Here is a 19,143-nt window from a genome sequence, read left to right as displayed (position 1 = left end):
AATATTGTCAAGATATCATCTCTTCCCAGCTTGCTCTATTTGTTCAATGAAATCTCAATCAAAACTCTAGCAAGTTATTTTTTGGTGTTTGACAAATTTTAGATATTGAATGAAGTTTATATGAAAAATGCAAGAGATCAGAATAACCAACACAATACTGATGGGGAGAACAGAATCAGAGGAAATTCAAATATATACAAATTCAACTATACACAACCATACAATTATATTAATCCAGACAGTGTGGTATTGGTGGAAGAATTAACAAATAGATCAATGAGAATAGAATAGAGAAACTGTTCTAGAGACTCTCATTGAAGAAGAAAAACATAATGTTCCCAATAGGTGAGGAAAAGTATTTGATACAATTCAACACACATATATATGATACTTTAAAAAATCATAACTAATTGAAGGTAGACATAAGAATTAAAGAAAAACTTCTATACACATAATTTTAATGGGAAACTGTTACAAGCCTTCTATTTGAAGCCAAAAATTAGAGAAGTGACTACCAATGACTCATCTTCATTTACCAAAGATTATAGCCAATGAAATAAGAAAACAAATTTAAAATGTAGGAGAGGAAAAACACTCATTATTTTAAGACATAACTATCTTCTCAATAGAAAATTTGTGTACACATTATGAGGGTAGAATGTTTTTAAATTTACTATTAATATTTAAGATGGCTACCAATGTGGGTTTAGAACTTCTTGTTTTTGTGTAATGAATATTATAACCATGAGTTATCCCCTTCATCAAGAAAGAATGAAATGTGGTATATATTTATGACTTGTGTCTTTTTATGTATGTAATTTTATGGAAATTGATAATGACTATGTCTCCACTGATCATAAGTATTATATAATCAATGAAATATATTTGTATCATATACATTTACCTGTATATAATTTTAGGAAGATTGAGCTTTTCTTTTTGATCTCAAAATTAACCATATTGTGAACTTGCAAACAAGGCCACTGAAATAACTGTGATAGGCTAATTAAACAGAGGAAGCACAACCATTGTAAATAATTATTTATATCATAATTTCTCACTCATTACTACCATCTCATCAAGGATTACAAGGGAATGGAGCAACCATCTTAAAATCTCAAAAAATATTTAAAGTACAAAACATCTTTTAAAAATTGTTTTCCTTCTGAATTTGGGATCTTAAATTAGGGAAAGCAATTCCAAAAATATTATCAAAGTTGTCTGGTCATTATGTGAATATTTAAGCATAGGTCATGGATATTTTGAGATAAGATTGGAATCTTAGGGGACATCTGGGTGGCTCAGGTGGTTGAGCTTCCACTCATGGTTTCAACTCAGGTCATGATCTCACAGTTTCATGGGTTCAAGACATGCATTGGTCTCTGCTCTGGCAGCATGGAGCCTGCTTGGGATTCTCTCTCCCTCTCTCTGCTCCTCCCCCACTCATCCTGTCTCTGTCTCTCTCAAAAGAAATAAATTTAAAAAAATATTGGAATGTTACCATTATTAATTTCTGAGAAAAAAATAAATAGAGTCAGGTGGATAGGTGGTGCTTCATGTGATATGATAACCAGCTGGAAATGGACTATTACTGCAGCATTCTAGTCCAATTCAAAGTTACTTCCTCTGATACTTGTAAGGAAAATATTCTTAATAGACATAATTTTAAGCTGCATAGTTGTTCTCTTGTCTGGAATACAGTCTCAGACACATATTTGCACTGACTTAGGGTCAGTAGGCTAGTGGTTTATGTGGATAACTAGGAATTTGTCTTTTTGTTTTTTTTATTTTTATTATTTTTTTAATATATGAAATTTATTGTCAAATTGGTTTCCATACAACACCCAGTGCTCATCCCAAAAGATGCCCTCTTCAATACCCATCACCTACCCTTCTCTCCCTCCCACCCCCCCATCAACCCTCAGTTTGTTCTCAGTTTTTTTTTTTTAACGTTTATTTATTTTTGAGACAGAGAGAGACAGAGCATGAACAGGGGAGGGGCAGAGAGAGAGGGAGACGCAGAATCCGAAACAGGCTCCAGGCTCTGAGCTGTCAGCACAGAGCCCGACGCGGGGCTCGAACTCACGGACCATGAGATCATGACCTGAGCCAAAGTCGGATGCTTAACCGACCAAGCCACCCAGGCGCCCCTGTTCTCAGTTTTTAAGAGTCTCTTATGCTTTGGCTCTCTCCCATTCTAACCTCTTTTTTTTCCCTTCCCCTCCCCCATGGGTTTCTGTTAAGTTTCTCAGGATCCACATAAGAGTGAAACCATATGGTATCTGTCTTTCTCTGTATGGCTTATTTCACTTAGCATCACACTCTCCAGTTCCATCCACATTGCTACAAAGGACAATATTTCATTCTTTCTCATTGCCATGTAGTACTCCTGTGTATATAAACCACAATTTCTTTATCCATTCATCAGTTGATGGACATTTAGGCTTTTTCCACAATTTGGCTATTGTTGAGAGTGCTGCTATGAACATTGGGGTACAAGTGCCCCTGTGCATCAGTACTCCTGTATCCCTTGGGTAAATTCCTGTGGATAACTGGGAATTTGAAAGCAACAATATTGAAGGAATACAGAACAGTGTTCTGTTTGTAGAGAGACCTCCCTGAATGGTAAAAAGAACTGAGAATACCAATTTCCCATATGAATGCTCAGTAATTCATATCAGATATGGGGTAACTTATCCAAAATCTGGTGAAGGCACTGATTCATTACCTTCCAGATTCTTTGCCATCCCTATCATTGCTCATTCAGTAGGTTCTTATCAATAATATAACCATGGTAGAAGAGATAGAAGTCACAACACAGATGGCTCAACATTGGCTAACCTGGAAATGAACCATGCTAATTGCACAATTTTCTGATGATGATTATCAAAAATATAGGGAGAAAACCAAGATGTGATGGATGAATGGATAATGTTGAATATACATACAATGGAAACTTATTTGGCATTAAAAAGGAAGTAAATTCTGCCTTTTGACAACATAGATGACCATGGAAGACATAATGCTAAGAGAAAACGCCAATCACAAACACTCTATAATTCCTATTATATAAGGTACCTGAAAAAGTCAAGCTCATAGAAGCAGAGAGTAGAATGATGATTGCCTGGGGCTTGAGGGGAGGTGAAAATGAGAAATTGCCATTCAATGGGTTTCAACTTATTTAAATTATGCATGGTGAATGAGTTCTAGAGAACTGTTGTATAACATTGTTCCTGTAGTTACAATACTGTGCGTTGCACACTTAAAACTTCTTTAAAGGGGAAGATCTCATGGTAAATATTCTTACTACAACAAAAAATTTTCCTGATAAATATAGTATAACCTGGGGCTATCAGCCAGTCATCATGCTTCAGTTTTATTACATTGATTTTTCCATGAAGGAGAAGTAGTGATTTGTCCAGGCTCTGCTCTAGTTGTAATTTTGCCCTTCCTGCTCAAATTACTTATGTCAATACCACTATATGAGATGCAACAAATGCCTTATTTGCTACCATGTCTATTGCACTAGGGCTTTGGTGTAAGACACTCACTTTACAAGAAGAGAAGTGAGGGGATACACTCCTATCCAAGGGATTCAAAGGAATTATCATGCACCTCGTCAGACAGAATCAGGTGAACTCATGGAATGGTAGAATCACTTATTGAAGACTCCGTTTTCAGATATAACTGTCTGTCAGCACTTTACACAGTTGGGTTATTGTCTCTAGGATATTGTATTTATACTGCATTAGCAAATAATACATGAGGTTATTTATTTCATAATGTGACTATTGGCCCAAGTACCGTGGGTCAATGTTGGAATGTCAACTACCACTCTAAAACCTGCTAACCACTTTTTTTTCCTTGCTGCCCCTATGACATTGGATTTTGCTGAGTTATTATATTTACTAATCAACAGAGGGCTAATTTTACTGGGGGTCACAGCAATTGCTCCTGTCTCCTGGGTATTCATTTTACTGAACAGACAGGTAAACAAAATGCTTTGTATACTTTTGGGTACTGATAGTGATTAGCAAACGATATTAATAGAAAAGAGAGGAGGAGGTATAGCAGTAATTAAGGAATTTTCCAGGATGCCTTCTAGCACCACCATGCCTGATGGTAAATATTAATGAACAAGTATGGTATGCTTTTGTACTTCTAATTGTCAATTATCAATGACAGAATATAGCTAAAGAATAAATATGGAGAGTTTTAAGTGAAAAGGAAATTAACTTTATGATTAGGAATACAAATATCTCTAAATACTATTTCATAATACAATATTTACTTTGGTATATATGTCAGTTTGCCTATAACAAGTTTTGCTGTAATGATAAATTGAAATGCTTCTTTTTCAGTGAAGTTACACAGATTGAGAGATCATTTTGGTCCCTCCCAAAGGATTCACACCACAAAAAAGGAAAAGAGAAAAAACAAATGCTTTATGTATTTTGACTCCTACTAAGTTTAGGCTCTTCTTTTTCCTCTCCTTTTTTCTTTCTTTTCTTTCTCTGTCTTTCTTCTCTTCCCTACCCCCAAATCTAGAGCATCTGTGTTCCTCATGGAGCTTGACTCTGGCACCTAGGTACTTTAATAACGTACTTACACTTCCTTCTCTCCCAGGAGAACTATCTCTCAGTGGATTAGAGAAACCTCAATGGTGTAATTATTTGAAAAAGTTATACTGTTAGGCCAAAACAAAAGGCAGGATGGATAACTGGTGCTGATATTCTGGTAGATTATCGGAGATTCCAGATGGCTCAGGGCCTCTTACATATCCAAGACAATCCACTTCACTTCTTTAAAAGGACTCAACATCCAAGAATGAAGGACAGAATATCCTGTGGATTGATCCCTTGGGTTCACTTTGCAAAACCATAGACTGTAATTTATGAATCTGTTTCAGTCTTAGCAAAGCATCATTTAGAAAATTCACCTTGTGTCTCTTCTACAAAGGACCACAGCATTTTCCAAGAAGTCAACTGCTTAAGGAAAGTACAGTTGTTAAATAGAGAAATAAGGGGAATTAGTCCGATTTCTCTATGGGAAGAACTAAATCTGGATACTAAGCATGCATTTGGAATTTCTTCGCGGGGGGAGGATTCATTTTATCCTCACATACTGATTATTTAGTACTTGTAGCACAGTCATTAATTAACTTCATGCTTCTAAAATTAAAACAATAACAAGAGGAAAACATTGGAATTCTGCTGCTTCATTTTCAGGATCTGAAAAATTACCCAACCATATAAGGTAAGGGTACATCTTAAAACATGAGAGTTTTAAGTCTCAAACTGACTACTTGTTTATTGTCTACTCCCTTTTCCAGATATAAATGTCTTTAGGCATAACCTTATTAACATTAGAATAAGTTCAATAGGAATAAATCTGGATGATTAAAATGACATATCTTCTTACCACTAGTAAAGATTAGAGGAAATAATAAAATATATGATTAAAAAATATTTCATGATGACTTCAGGCTTTCTTCTCGCTATTTAAGTAAGTATCTTATGTCTCCTCAGAACCTAAGTGTTATCTATTTAAAATTTTGCTCTTTTATAATACAATTACTTGCATATTTAAGTTTCGGTGGAGGTGGTGAATAATGAAAATATAACAGGGAGACACCATACCACTTTTCTTCAGTGATCTCTTTCTGGGGCAAAATATTATACTTCTATCAGATTTCTTTATTCTTTTAAAACTGTTAACAGTTTCTCTGATTCTTTCCCTCAACATAGAATGGTTTATTCCAAAAAAGCCCATATACATATTATTTATTTTCAACCTAATTAGTGCCTATTATTTGGTGTGTATTGTTGGATTGAACACAGAAAGATATGATAAATGATAATGGTTAATATCGGTCAAGTGTTTATTCTGTGATAAATGATATTCAGTTATTTATGTGCATTATCCTGTTTTTAAGTTTATTTATTTATTTTGGGCACCTGGGTGGCTCAGTTAGTTAAGCAACTGACATTTGATCTCAGCTGAGGTCATGATCTCATGGTTTGTGAATCTGAGCCCCCTTCAGGCTCTATGCTGACAGCATGAAGTCTGCTTGGGATTTTCTCTTTCTCCCTCTCTCTTTATGCCTCTCCTCCCTTGCTCTCTTTCTCTCTATAAAATATAAGTAAACATTTAAAATGAGGTTTATTTATTTATTTTGAGAGTGAGGGAGAGAAAGAATCCCAAGCATGTTGCATGCTGTCAGCGCAGAGACTGAAGCAGAGCTCAAACTCATAATCCATGAGATCATGACCTGAGCTGAGATCAAGGGTCAGTCGCTTAACCAGCTGAGCCACCCAGGTGCCTCTTATGTGCATGGTCTAAGTATATACCCCCAAGAAAACTGGGTAGTTATGTTGTTTTATCCCTGCTCTATGTTGAGGATACACTGGTATAGTAACTTGCCATATAATTACATCAGTAACTTAAAGAACATAAGGAGGTTGTACAGGAAACAAATAAGTTACATAAGTCACTTAGTCCAAGGTCCCAGTTAGTAAATGTGAGAAGCAGCACTGGCTGTTCCCTTACTTAAATCTAAACCCATGCTAACCACCTCAGTATTTCAAAGTCCTCAAGTTTTTCTGATTCTGCATGTTCAAATATCATGCAGTATATACCTATATAAGAAATATTGACTGCTATTTGCCAGACACAGAACACTGTACTGAATTTATGGAGGACAGCTTGAAGTTTGATCTTAAGGAAGAACTTATGAATATTTAATATGCATATTAAAATGTGGTGATCATAGCTACCATCCTTGGGAGCATGATGTATGCAGAAGTGTCTTAACCTAGGTTGACAATTGGAGAATTTATTTTGGAGATAAGAAACTTTAACTGAATTCTGAGGTAAAAATAGAAGTAAGTCACCTAAAGGAACCAGAAGGGCTTATTATAAAAGGTGGTATCCTGCAGTGAATGAGAATGGAGGGATTCTGGAGCCAAGTTTTTACTCTACAAATTCGGATTCTGACACCAGTAGGTGGTATCAACAGACTTAATTTCTCTGTATTTTAATTTCCCCTTCTGGAATATAATAGTACTCACCTCATATTATTGTTGTGTGGATTAAATGAGCTACTAAAAAGCATTTAGAAAAGTGTCTGGCACACTCTGGAAAACAGTATGGAGGTTCCTCAAAAAATTAAAAATAGAATTACCCTATTACCCAGCAATTGCACTACTAGGTATTTATCCAAAGGATACTGGTGTGCTGTTTCGAAGGCGCACATGCATCCCAATGTTTATAGCAGCGCTATCGACAATAGTCAAAGTATGGAAAGAGCCCAAATGTCCATCAATAGATGAATGGATAAAGAAGATGTCGCGCGCGCGCACACACACACACAATGGAGTATAACTCGGCAATCAAAAAGAAAGAAATCTTGCCATTTGCAACCACATGGATGGAACTAGTGGGTAATATGCTAAGCAAAATTATTCAGTGAGAGAAATACAAATATCATATGACTTCACTCCTATGAGGACTTTAAGATATAAAACAAATGAACATAAGGAAAGGAAGCAAAAGTAATATAAAAACAGGGAGAGGGACAAAACATAAGAGACTCTTAAATATGGAGAACAACAGAGGGTTACTGGAGGGGTTGTGGGAGGAGGGATGGGCTAAATGGGTAAGGGCATTAAGGAATCTACTCCTGAAATCATTGTTGCACTATATGGTAACTAACTTGGATGGGTAAATTAAAAAAATTTTTTTAATTAAAAAAAAGAAAAAAGTGGCTGGCATATCAAAAGTGCACCTTTATTGTTGTTGTTGTTGTTCTTTAGGCAGAACCCAGCACATGGAACCCTCAGAAGATGGAAAATGTTACCATATTTTTACTACAAGCAGTTCAAATTCTCCGTTGAGCTGTCTTGTAAATGGCAGTTAAAAGTGTGACAGCTATGAAAGTCATATCCAGGGTAAAGAATAATGCAGTCAACAATCCCTCATATGTATCTTTTCAGTATTTTTCTCTAAAGTAACTCTCCCATGTAGACTACCTGGAAGCCTCTTCTTAAAAAATTGTAAACTGCAAGCTGAGTTAACACAGGGAAATTTACTTTATGGAAAGGCTATGGATGCCCATCTGGGAGAGACATCTTAGCACGTGAGTCCCGATAATACTTGTGTTTATTTGTGCACAACTTTGATCTTAGTGAGCAAATGACTTATATCAGAATTCAAAGTTTCCATTACTTATGAAAAGTATTTGCACATCTTAAGTAATTTTTATTTAAGGTCAGTCACTTTATTTAGATCTGTTTACATGTAATATGAGTTAAGGCCTCAAAGTTAAGATTTCCTAAAAGAGACTACTAAATGCCCTCATATCTACAAATGCAGACACTGTAATTCCTTCCCAAATGTCAACTATTAAATTATTTGTGGTCTCTTCCAATCACCTCTTCATGACAATGAATTTATTGAATAAATAATGAATCAGAAACACATAGAAGTGATGCTTGCAAATGTGAAAGCCACTTAAGAAATATTGTGAAAGCCACAATAAGAATAGTGTTTGTACAATAGCTTTGTAATCCTAAATCTGCAATGGTCAAGGGCTATCTTCAAAGCCCAGAGCTCATTTATTTTTCCTTGTACCTCTCAGCATTTCTGCCATGGGTGACAGAGGAACAAACAATCACTCTGAAGTGACTGACTTCATCCTGGTAGGCTTCAGGGTCAGCTCCGAGCTCCACATTCTCCTCTTCCTGATCTTTCTGCTTGTGTATGCCATGATCCTTCTGGGTAATGTTGGGATGATGACCATTATTATGACTGATACCCGGCTGAACACACCCATGTACTTCTTCCTAGGCAACCTGTCCTTCATTGATCTCTTCTATTCATCTGTTATTGCACCCAAGGCCATGATCAACTTCTGGTCTGAGAGCAAGTCCATATCTTTGGCAGGCTGTGTGACCCAGCTCTTTCTCTTTGCCCTCTTCATCGTGGCAGAGGGATTTCTCCTGGCAGCCATGGCCTATGACCGCTTCATTGCCATCTGCAACCCACTCCTCTACTCTGTCCAGATGTCAGCACGTCTCTGCACGCAGTTGGTGGCTGGTTCCTATTTATGTGGCTGCATCAGCTCGGTTCTTCAGACAAGCATGACATTTACTCTGTCCTTTTGTGGTTCTCGGGCCATTGACCACTTCTACTGTGACACTCGCCCACTTCAGAGGATATCTTGCTCTGACCTCTTCATCTCTAGAATGATTTCCATTTCTTTATCCAGCATCATCATCTTGCCTACCATCATAGTTATTATTATTTCTTACTTGTATATTGTGTCCACAGTTCTCAAGATACGCTCCTCTGAGGGACGTAAGAAAGCGTTCTCCACTTGCAGCTCACACCTGGGAGTCGTGAGTGTGCTGTACGGTGCTGTGTTTTTTATGTATCTCACTCCTGACAGATTTCCTGAGCTGAGTAAAGTGGCCTCGTTGTGTTACACCCTAGTCACTCCCATGTTGAATCCTTTGATTTACTCCCTGAGAAACAAAGATGTCAAAGAAGCTCTAAAAAAACTTCTAGAGAAGAAAAATCCTAAAATTTGATTATTATTTTTTTCCTCCATTGATTTTGTGGTTATTTCTTTCATACTCCTTGTATCCATTAATGAAAGTTATTCCATTAAACATCATAAATATATTATCAGAAGCTTTTTTCTGGTGAGGTACCTGGAACATTGTTCATCTTGAGTGTCTCAGATATTGGAGATGTCCTGGATATTAGAGAAGCATTTTTCATGATAAACCTTCCCACTATCTCAAATAACATTCTGTTTCACAGAATTGATTTGTATTTGCTTAATGGCTTGCTGCTGAGCACAAATTTTATAGTTAATATAGTGTATAAACAATGTTTTGTGACCTCTTTGTTTTGGAAGGTCTCCTTGCTACATAACATAATCACTAATATTGACAAGAATGTTCAACTTATCTTAAAAAAATAATGTTTTCCATTTATATAACTACTTTGTTTTAGCATGTTATGTAGTTATTGAATTTTCATTTTGAATCAAATATCTGATATGTTTTATATCAAGAGGAAGTAATAATAATAAAAACAAATAATGAGTAATCCTTGCTATAATGATTAATTTGGAAATTTTTATATCAAATGATCTGACATTGTAGAGTGTTCTGAGACATTGCTAGTTGTTAAATCCTAAAATAAAGAACCAAAATTATAGATAGAGACCTGCAAATATTTTTGAGCAATCATTGCCTCAATTTGGGTTATCATGCATTGTTTTCCTGGGTTAATTATTGTGAAGAATATTTAATAAAGGTATAGAGCAAGTTTAGCATTAACATAGCTTGTTGTCCAAAATTTACTCATCTATGCCTACGAAGATTTATATATTTGATTAATTTATTGACAGTGTAATATATCTTGTGGTAGGCTCAGGTATAAATAACGTTATTCTTTAGGGAGCTTACAATTCAGTGTGAGAATCACATCCTTGTGTGCACAAGCAATCCAAATCCACAGATTTCTATGCCAAAGATAAACATACAGATTTCTTTTTTTTTTTTTCAACGTTTATTTATTTTTGGGACAGAGAGAGACAGAGCATGAACGGGGGAGGGGCAGAGAGAGAGGGAGACACAGAATCGGAAACAGGCTCCAGGCTCCGAGCCATCAGCCCAGAGCCTGACGCGGGGCTCGAACTCCCGGATCGCGAGATCGTGACCTGGCTGAAGTCGGACGCTTAACCGACTGCGCCACCCAGGCGCCCCTAAACATACAGATTTCAAAGTGGGGTGCCTGACAGTGTGTCCCGGCAGTTAGAGAAAGTCTTTATGTTGTATTGAAGATCTATTTAAAGGGAATAAGATTGGAGTCAGTATACTACTGTATCAATCATGTTGTTGATGTGGGCTTGAAGTATACCAACGTGATTGAAAGAAAGGTGATTTGAAAAATTGTAGGTTAGACACACGGAACTAATTACCTGCTTAGTGTGAGGGGAGTACACCAAGGAGGTGTGTCTCACCATTTTTGGTCTTATATGATGTGTCTGGTGATGGTACCAACGGATAAAAAGTTAAGGAACTCTCAGCAAACTAGGAGTAGAGGGGCATTTCTTTAACTTGAAAAAGAACATCTATAAAAGCCTACAGGTGAGATTATATTTAATGGTGATGAAGTAGAAGCTTTCGCACTAAGATAGGCATTAGGCAAGAACGTCCTCCCTCAGCACATCTCTTCAGCGCCGTTTTGGATGTTTTAGGTAATGTCATAGAAAAAGAAGAAATGAAAGTATAATGGGATGAATGATGTCTCTCCAAACTCACATGTTGAAACCCTAACCCCATAGTACCTCGGTATGTGAGTATGTTTGAAGACTGAGCCTTCAAGGAAGTAATCTAAATAAGGCTGTTACAGCTGGGTTCTAATACAGTGTGGCTGGTGTGTTTATAAGGAAATATTAGGACACACAGAGAGATGCTAGAGGTGCATATGCACTCAGAGACGACCATGTGAAGAGGGAGCAAGAGGGCAGACATCTGCAAGTCAAGGACAGGAGCCTCAGATGTTTACTTACGGCACCCTGATTCTGAGCTTCCAGTCTTCAGAACTGGGAGAAAAAAATTTGGCAGTTAGGGCACCCCGTCTGTGGTATTTTATTATGGCAGCCCTAGCAAAATACTATAAAGCATTATACACAATGAAAGGAAGAATAAATCAATCTTTGTTCACAGGTGACTGTAGAAAATCTGAAAGAATTGCCCGAACACCCTCCTAAAACTAATAGGAAATAAAGAAGTGTTGCAGGATACATGGTTACTATTCAAAAGTTAATTGCTTTCTATATGAGCAATTAGAATTTATGCAATGAGCAGGTAGAATTTAGAATTAAAAACACAATGCTATTTATGTTATCACTTTCCCTGATAAAATACTTAGGTATAAATCTCACAAAATAAGTATAAGATCTCTAGGAGGAAAGGTATAAAATTCAAATGGAAAAAAACAAAGAAGACCTATATAAATGGAGAAGCATTGAATGTTCATGGAGAGGAAGACGATATTGTCAAGATATCATTTCTTCCCAACTTGCTCTATACATTCAATGCAATCCCAATCAAACTTTTAGCAAGTAATTTTTTGTTATTGACAAATAACATATTAAAATGAAGTTATATGAAAAAGTAACAAGCCAGAATAGCCAACACAATATTGAAAGAGAAGAGCAGAATGGGAGGAATGATACTACACAACATCAGTTATACACAACAATACAGCTACAGTAATCCAGACACTGTGGTATTGGTGAAAGAATAAACAAATAGATCAATTGCGTAGAATAGAGAAACTAGAAATAGAGACACATCAATAGGAGCAAAGCAAAGATAATACAATGATGAAAAGACAGGATGTTCAATAAAGAGTGCTGGAATACTTGGATATCCACATGCAAAAATGTGAGCATAGACATAGACTTTACAACATTCACAAAAATTAATTCAAAGGAGTCATAAACTTAAGTGTAAAACACACAGTTACAAAACCCTTAGAAGATAACATGGGAGAAATCTAGATGACTTTGTGTTTGGTGATGCATTTTTATATACAACACCAGGGCATAATCCATGAAAAGCATAACTGATAAGTTGAACTTCACTAAAATTAAAAACTTCTGCTCTCTGAGGCACACTTTTAACAATTAAGAAGAAAAGACATAGCCTCAGGGAAATTATGTACAAAAGATATATCTAGTAGAAGATATCCAATATATGCAAAGAACACTTAATACTCAAGTGTAGGAAAAAACCTTACTAAAAATGGACCAATGACCTTAATAGACACCTCATCAAGGAAGATATGCAGGAGGCAGATAAACATATGAAAACGTGTTCCATACCATATACAATGAGGGAATGTCATGTAAAACAACAATGGGATACCACTATGCACCTATCAGAATAACCAAAATGCAGAATATTGACAACATCAAATCATTGCATGTGGAGCGACAGGAACGCTTAAGCATCACTAGTGGGTAATGCAAAATAGTACAACCACTTTGGAAGACAGTTTGGCAGTTTCTCACAAAACTAAACACACTCTTACTGATCTATGATCTAGCAATTATGCTGCTTGGTATTTACCCAAAGGAGGTGAAAATGTATGTCCATACCAAAATCAGCACATGGAAATTTATGGCAGGTTTATTCATAGTTGCCAAAATCTGGAAACAACCAAGATTTCCTTCAGCAAGTGACTGGATAAATAAACCATGGTATATTCAGGCAATAAAACATTATTTAGTGCAAAAAACCCCACATTGAACTATCAAGCTGTGAAAAGACCAGGAGGAATCTTAAATACTTATTACTGAATGAAAGAAGCCACTCTGAAAAGAATACCTATGTATGAGTCCAAATATGGCCTTCTGGAAAAGCCAGAACTATAGAGTGAGGAAAAAGATAAGTGGTTGCTAGGGCTGTGGGTGGAGGAAGGGATGAACAGCGGGGTAGAAAAGATTTTTAGGGCAAAAGATTGTATGGCTCCATCATTATGGATACATGTCATTTATATTTGTCCAAACCATAAAATATACGATACCTAGGGTGAAACCTTAAATAAACTGGATTTTGGATGATGATAGGTGTGACCATAGGTTCATCACATACCAATCTGGTGGGGAATGTTGGCAATGGAGGAAGGTATGCATCTGTGGGGGCAAGGGATATCAGGTAAATATCTCTGTACCTTAAACTTCTCTAAAATGTAAAGTCTTAAATAAAAAAGAAACAAAAAGAAAGAACAGTATACTATTACTACTACACCCCTATTAGAATGGCCACAATAGAAACCACAGACTCTACCAAATGCTGGCAAGGATATGGAGGAACAGTAATCCTCAGTCATTGCTATGGTGAATGCAAAATGGTATAGCCACTTTGGAAGACAGTTTTTCGATTTCATGCAAAACTAAAAATCTTCTTACTATACAATCCAGTAGTTGTGCTCCTTGATATTTACCCAATCAAGTTGAAAACTCTCACGTCCACGCAAGATCCTGCACATGAATGTGTCTAGCAGCTTTATTCATAATTGCAAAAACATGGAAATAACCAAAATATCCTTCGGCAGCTGAATGAATAATAGACTGTGATACATCCAGACAATGGAACAATATTCAGCACTAAAAGGAAATGAGCTAAGGGACGCCTGGGTGGCTTACTTGGTTTAAGCATCCAACTCCTGATTTTGACTCAGGTCATGAATCCAGGGTCCTGGGATTGAGCCTGGTGTCAGGCTCCAAGCTGGGTTGGGATCTACACTGGGTTGTTTACGTTTCTCTCTCTCTCTCCCTCTGTCCCTCTCTCCAGTTGTTCTTTCTCTCTGTATCTCTGTCTGAAAAATAAAACAAAATAAAGTAAAAAAAAATTAAAAAATGAGATAACTCTCATGTTGTGGAAGGATATGAAGCAGCTGTAAATGCATGTGATTAAGTGTAAGAAGCCAATCTGAAAACAGTACACTATATAACATTTTTCAGTTATTGTACCTTTAAACTCCCGAATGTGTTTTGGAAATAATTTTTGTATTTTTGTTGTTTTTTTGTTTTGGCTTTTTGACTGTATTATTCTAACCTGTTTGCTCTGAGAAACCCTTTGTGTCCCTTTCCAGAGGCACAAGCTTAGGCTTGTGTGTCCTCTTGGATGACAGTGGATTTATAAGGTAAGCTTTGGCTGTGTCCTCCCGTGAACATTTTGTTGAGTGATGTGCCACTGTAGGTTTCCCACTGAGCACAGAGACTCCACAAATTTTCTTGTTCTGTTGTTTTGAAAACATTGTGGGACATCTATTTCTCCACTGTGTGATCTGATTGTTTTGGCCCCCTCTGGAAGGATAATCTTTAAAGCCAGTCTTTGAGGTTTGCTCCAATCCCAGAAGGGCCTTCTTAGCTGTCTCCTTCCCTGGTTCTCTCTAATATACATCTAGTTGGTCTACACTTAGATTTTTGGTCTCATGGAGCTACCAGCCTCCTCTTAATGTCTTATCACCAAATGTGCATTGTGTTTGAGAGTCACTTGAGCTAGAATTTTCCCACACTTTGCTCAAAATAAAGTCAGTTCACTTGAGGAGAGTTTGGAGCCTCTGTTAATACTGCCTGCCTTTCATTCCAGGTAAAACCTGTGTTCAACTGTTCTGGAACTGGAACAGGAGCATGACCAGTTCTGTCACAGTGACACCCTGGTTTATGAGCAGGTTTCCGCTGAGGTCAGTAACCTATGGTCTTCTAAGCTTATCTCTCTTGGCAAAAAACCTCTATCCTTTGAACTGACTCAGTTGAAGTTGAGCCCTATAATTCTTGGCCTATCATGCTTGGGGTAGACCTTCTATCTTATGAATAGATGCTGGGTAGAGGTAGAGATCTCTAGACCTTTTAGCTACTATTGCCTTGAGTGGAGCTTCTGCAGCATGGAGCTGGAAGGGGTAAGAAATGTTTTCAGACTGCCACTCTCAAGGTGATAGGGTAGCCCTTGACTGGGATCTAGGGGAAGAGGAATCTGCACTTGCCTGTGTGCTTCCTATCATGCTGGGCTGGGAGAGGGGGAAGACAGAGTAGGCCCTGGTTCAAATACATGTCATGTGAATGTTCATATTGGCTTTATTCACAATATCTAATCAATTGCCCATCAATTTAAGAGTGCATAAACAAAATTTGGTGTATATATGCAACTAAAGATGGAATGCTACTGGCCAATAAAGAGTGAATTACTTCTACACATGACAAAAGGAATAAATTCAAATTCATTTCGCTCACTTAAAGAAGCCTTCCAGGAAAGAGGGCATATCACATGCAGGTTAAATAGGTAGATAAATAGATGGATGTGCAAAAAAAACAAAAACAAAAACAAATCAGATCACTGGTTATCTGGGAATGGGATTGGAAGGAGGCATGACTTAAATAGGGGCATGGTAAATCTTTCTGAGGTGATAGAAAACTTCTGTATCTTGGGGTTCCTGGTTGGTCCCGTTGGATGAGCAGGTGATTTCTGATTCCAGGTCATCAGTTTGAACCCTATACAGGGTGTAGAGATTACTTAAATAAATAAAAAAAAAAAACCTTTGAAATAACAGTTTGGAATCTTAATCTAGTGAGGGTTTCACTGATGCATAAAACTGCCAAAATTCAAATTGTATTCTTTGAATGAATACAGTTTATTTTACAACTATTTCTCAATACAGTGGTTGAAGAAAGAATTGGGCAGATCTTATTTTTTAGATTGAAGGAGTTGCATTTTAGAGCAATGATTCAGAGATGTTTCTCTCTTTCTCACTCTCTCTCTCTCTCTCTCTTTTTCTTTTGGATTGAAGTTTTAATGTTGGCCTAAAAACAGGAAACTACTGAAGGCATAGAATATATTTATTATATAAAAAATCTCAATGATAAAAGTAGGCTCAAACCTTTTACTATGATTGTTAGTGTAGCAGCTATGGAATGAGGTTTCACTACCATTAACACTATTATTTAAATTAAGAAAGCTTTATTAGTTACTGGCAATGCAGTCAGCCGTATGACACATTTAATGGGAAGTCATTAGATGAGTTTGAAGGTGTCCCTTATGTGCATAAAGTTTTAGATAACAAGGTGGGTAAAACAGGTGAAAGGGCTTAAGAGTATACTTATCATGATGAGCACTGATAATGATGTATGGAAGTGTTGAATCACCATATTGTACACCTGAAACTAATATAACACTGTATGTTAACTCTACTGGAATTAAAATAAAAACCTTAATAAAAAATCATGTAATCTCAAAATTAAAATATTAGTTGTATGTTATTAAATGCTTTTGTACATGACTTGTACTACAATGATATGTTTATAAGTGGTCCTGTAATGCATATATCATATTCAAAGAATTACATATACATATATGTTTATGCATTTCTGCATCTATTTTGATACATTTATATTAATATGCTAGCTATTATTATCATTATTATTCAATATATCCCTGCTTTAAGAACTTACATTGTACGGTACATGAATCCTTTTTGAATCAAAAAAAGGAGAGGAGTAATTTCCTAATAGGAGTGAGAACAGATAACACCTGACTGCAGGTGTATGCAATTCCTATAGCAACACAGAAATTTCTTGACATCAGGAAAAGGGAAAAGGTCAGAACTGAAGAATTATTGTGCATGTCTTGTCATGGTGAGGTCTGTTAGCTTCTACATCAGCCTGTGGATTCTTTTCTGAGTCAGCTGCATGACATTGGACATATATTGTTCTAGGTTCAGTGATTGGTGTTCCTTTCAAAGATAACCTGGTGTGAGTGTGTGTGTGTGTGTGTGTGTGTGTGTGTGTGTGTGTGTGATTGTGTGTGTGCGTGAGAGAGAGAGAGAGAGAGAGAGAGAGAGAGAGAGAGGCAGAAACAGAGACAAAGACAGAGAGAAAGAGACAGAAAGACCACGTTAATGTTTGTATATATGTGCATGTGTGTGTCCAATGGTGGTTGTGGCAGTGTAGCACATAGTGAATATAGAGGAACATTGTTCTGCCATGGCAGTTAGCACTATGATTAGGGTCTTTTTTTCTCAGTTTGATAAAGGATTACTAATATCAATTGATGAAGATTTAAAAAGTTAGGAGCCTCTCTCATTTCAGGTTTATCTGGAGTACTGCCTGAGGGCATCTGCATTTTATTCCCTAAGGAGGCTTAGTAAACTATGCCTCTTTCAACCTAAACATATTTCTGCTTCATCTCAGGAGAGACAAGACACAACCTTAGCACAGTGACCACTTATTTGAAAATCGTAGTTTTTCTACCCCGTGAATCCCCTATTTTCCCTAGTAATCTGCAGTTTTTAAAATGTGGCTGAAAGAGATGACATTTGTTAAAGTATAAGAGAGGATTCTTAGAGAAAGACATGGGTAGAGAGATGACTAGATAAAACATTTGATGATTAGATACTATTTTACATTTAATTGGGGGATGGGCTAGATGGGTGATGGGTATTAAGGAGGGCACTTGTGATGAGCACTGGGTGTTGTATGTAAATGATGAGTCACTGAATTCTACTCCTGAAACCAATATTGCCCTATATGTTGGCTAGCTAAAATGTACATAAAAAAATAGTACTAAATAGAAAAAAAATAATTTGGACCTCTGTTGCCTTTTTGATCATTTTACAATCTTTTCCACTAGTTTTCTGCAGAGAGAAAGGTAAAGAAAGTTTATTCTGAAATGATGAAGTAGTAAGCGTTTCTCAAGCTCTGTCTATGGAAATGGAAGCAGATACACTTGGAGAGCTGGGGACACTTCATGGGGGCAGAGAAAGTTAGTGTCTTCCTCTCTCAGACGTAACAGGAATAATGTTGAGAGCAGGAAGAAAGGACAGATCTGATGTGGATTTAACAAACATATGAAATTTACATAATTCAATCATTCAAGTGACTCTATGGTGGAGATTCTCTTATACACCCCATTTTTCAGGAGGAAATAACAATGCGGAGATACTATGTAACTTACCCGAAGCTACAGGGGCAAAAACAGAATTTGAAAGCTCTGTCTGACACCTGAACTTATTTTCTTAACTCTTACTGATGAACTATTCTTACCCTTATATTTCCTTCCTCATTATGAGGTAGCATTTCTCCAGCACAGATGCTCAAACATTAGAGTCATTATTCACTTCTAGGTCATTCTCATGTTATCAACCAGCAATCAGTATTCAGCTTACTTTACCTTCCATTCTAAAGGTCATCTCTTTCTTCGCTGTCTAATAAGACTCCGTCCATTAAAGCCACCATAACCTCTTGATGACCACACACTTTCTGGGATTACCGTCTTCTCCCTATGAGTATTTATCTTCCTCAAAGGTAATGATATGATTTTTGTAAAATGCTAATTTGAATACAACACTGTCTTTCTAAAAATCCTCAATGCTTACCCCCGTATACAGAATAAAGGTCAGCTTCCTTAGCATGAAAAATATGGTCTCCATGATTTCCACGAATTTCCTTTGAAGTGTCATCCCTCACTTTGTCTTGTGCATTACAAATCACTTACAAACTTCATGAAGCTCACCATATACTTAACTCTCCTTTTGCACAGAAAGCTATTTATTTCATTT

At 36.7% G+C, this 19,143-nt stretch overlaps 1 protein-coding gene across 1 annotated transcript; it reads left to right on the top strand.

Annotated features, from left to right (window-relative positions):
- Window positions 1–8,633: 8,633 nt before the first annotated feature.
- Window positions 8,634–9,590, top strand: LOC112863599 (olfactory receptor 9K2). The gene has a single exon (XM_025926744.2). It carries the CDS (start codon window positions 8,649–8,651, stop codon window positions 9,588–9,590), a length of 942 nt encoding a protein of 313 aa, XP_025782529.2. The 5' UTR covers window positions 8,634–8,648.
- Window positions 9,591–19,143: the final 9,553 nt, after the last annotated feature.

Source organism: Puma concolor, chromosome B4 (assembly GCF_028749965.1).
Source record: "Puma concolor isolate L17-30 chromosome B4, mPumCon1.1.hap2, whole genome shotgun sequence".
NCBI lineage: Eukaryota > Metazoa > Chordata > Mammalia > Carnivora > Felidae > Puma > Puma concolor.
The sequence above is the reverse complement of the archived record's forward strand: the minus strand, read 5'-3'. Positions and strand labels throughout refer to the sequence as shown.

What these genes read in the sequence shown, in the direction of transcription:
- LOC112863599 (XM_025926744.2), top strand. Translation starts at nt 8,649, where the DNA reads ATGGGTGACAGAGGAACAAACAATCACTCTGAAGTGACTGACTTCATC.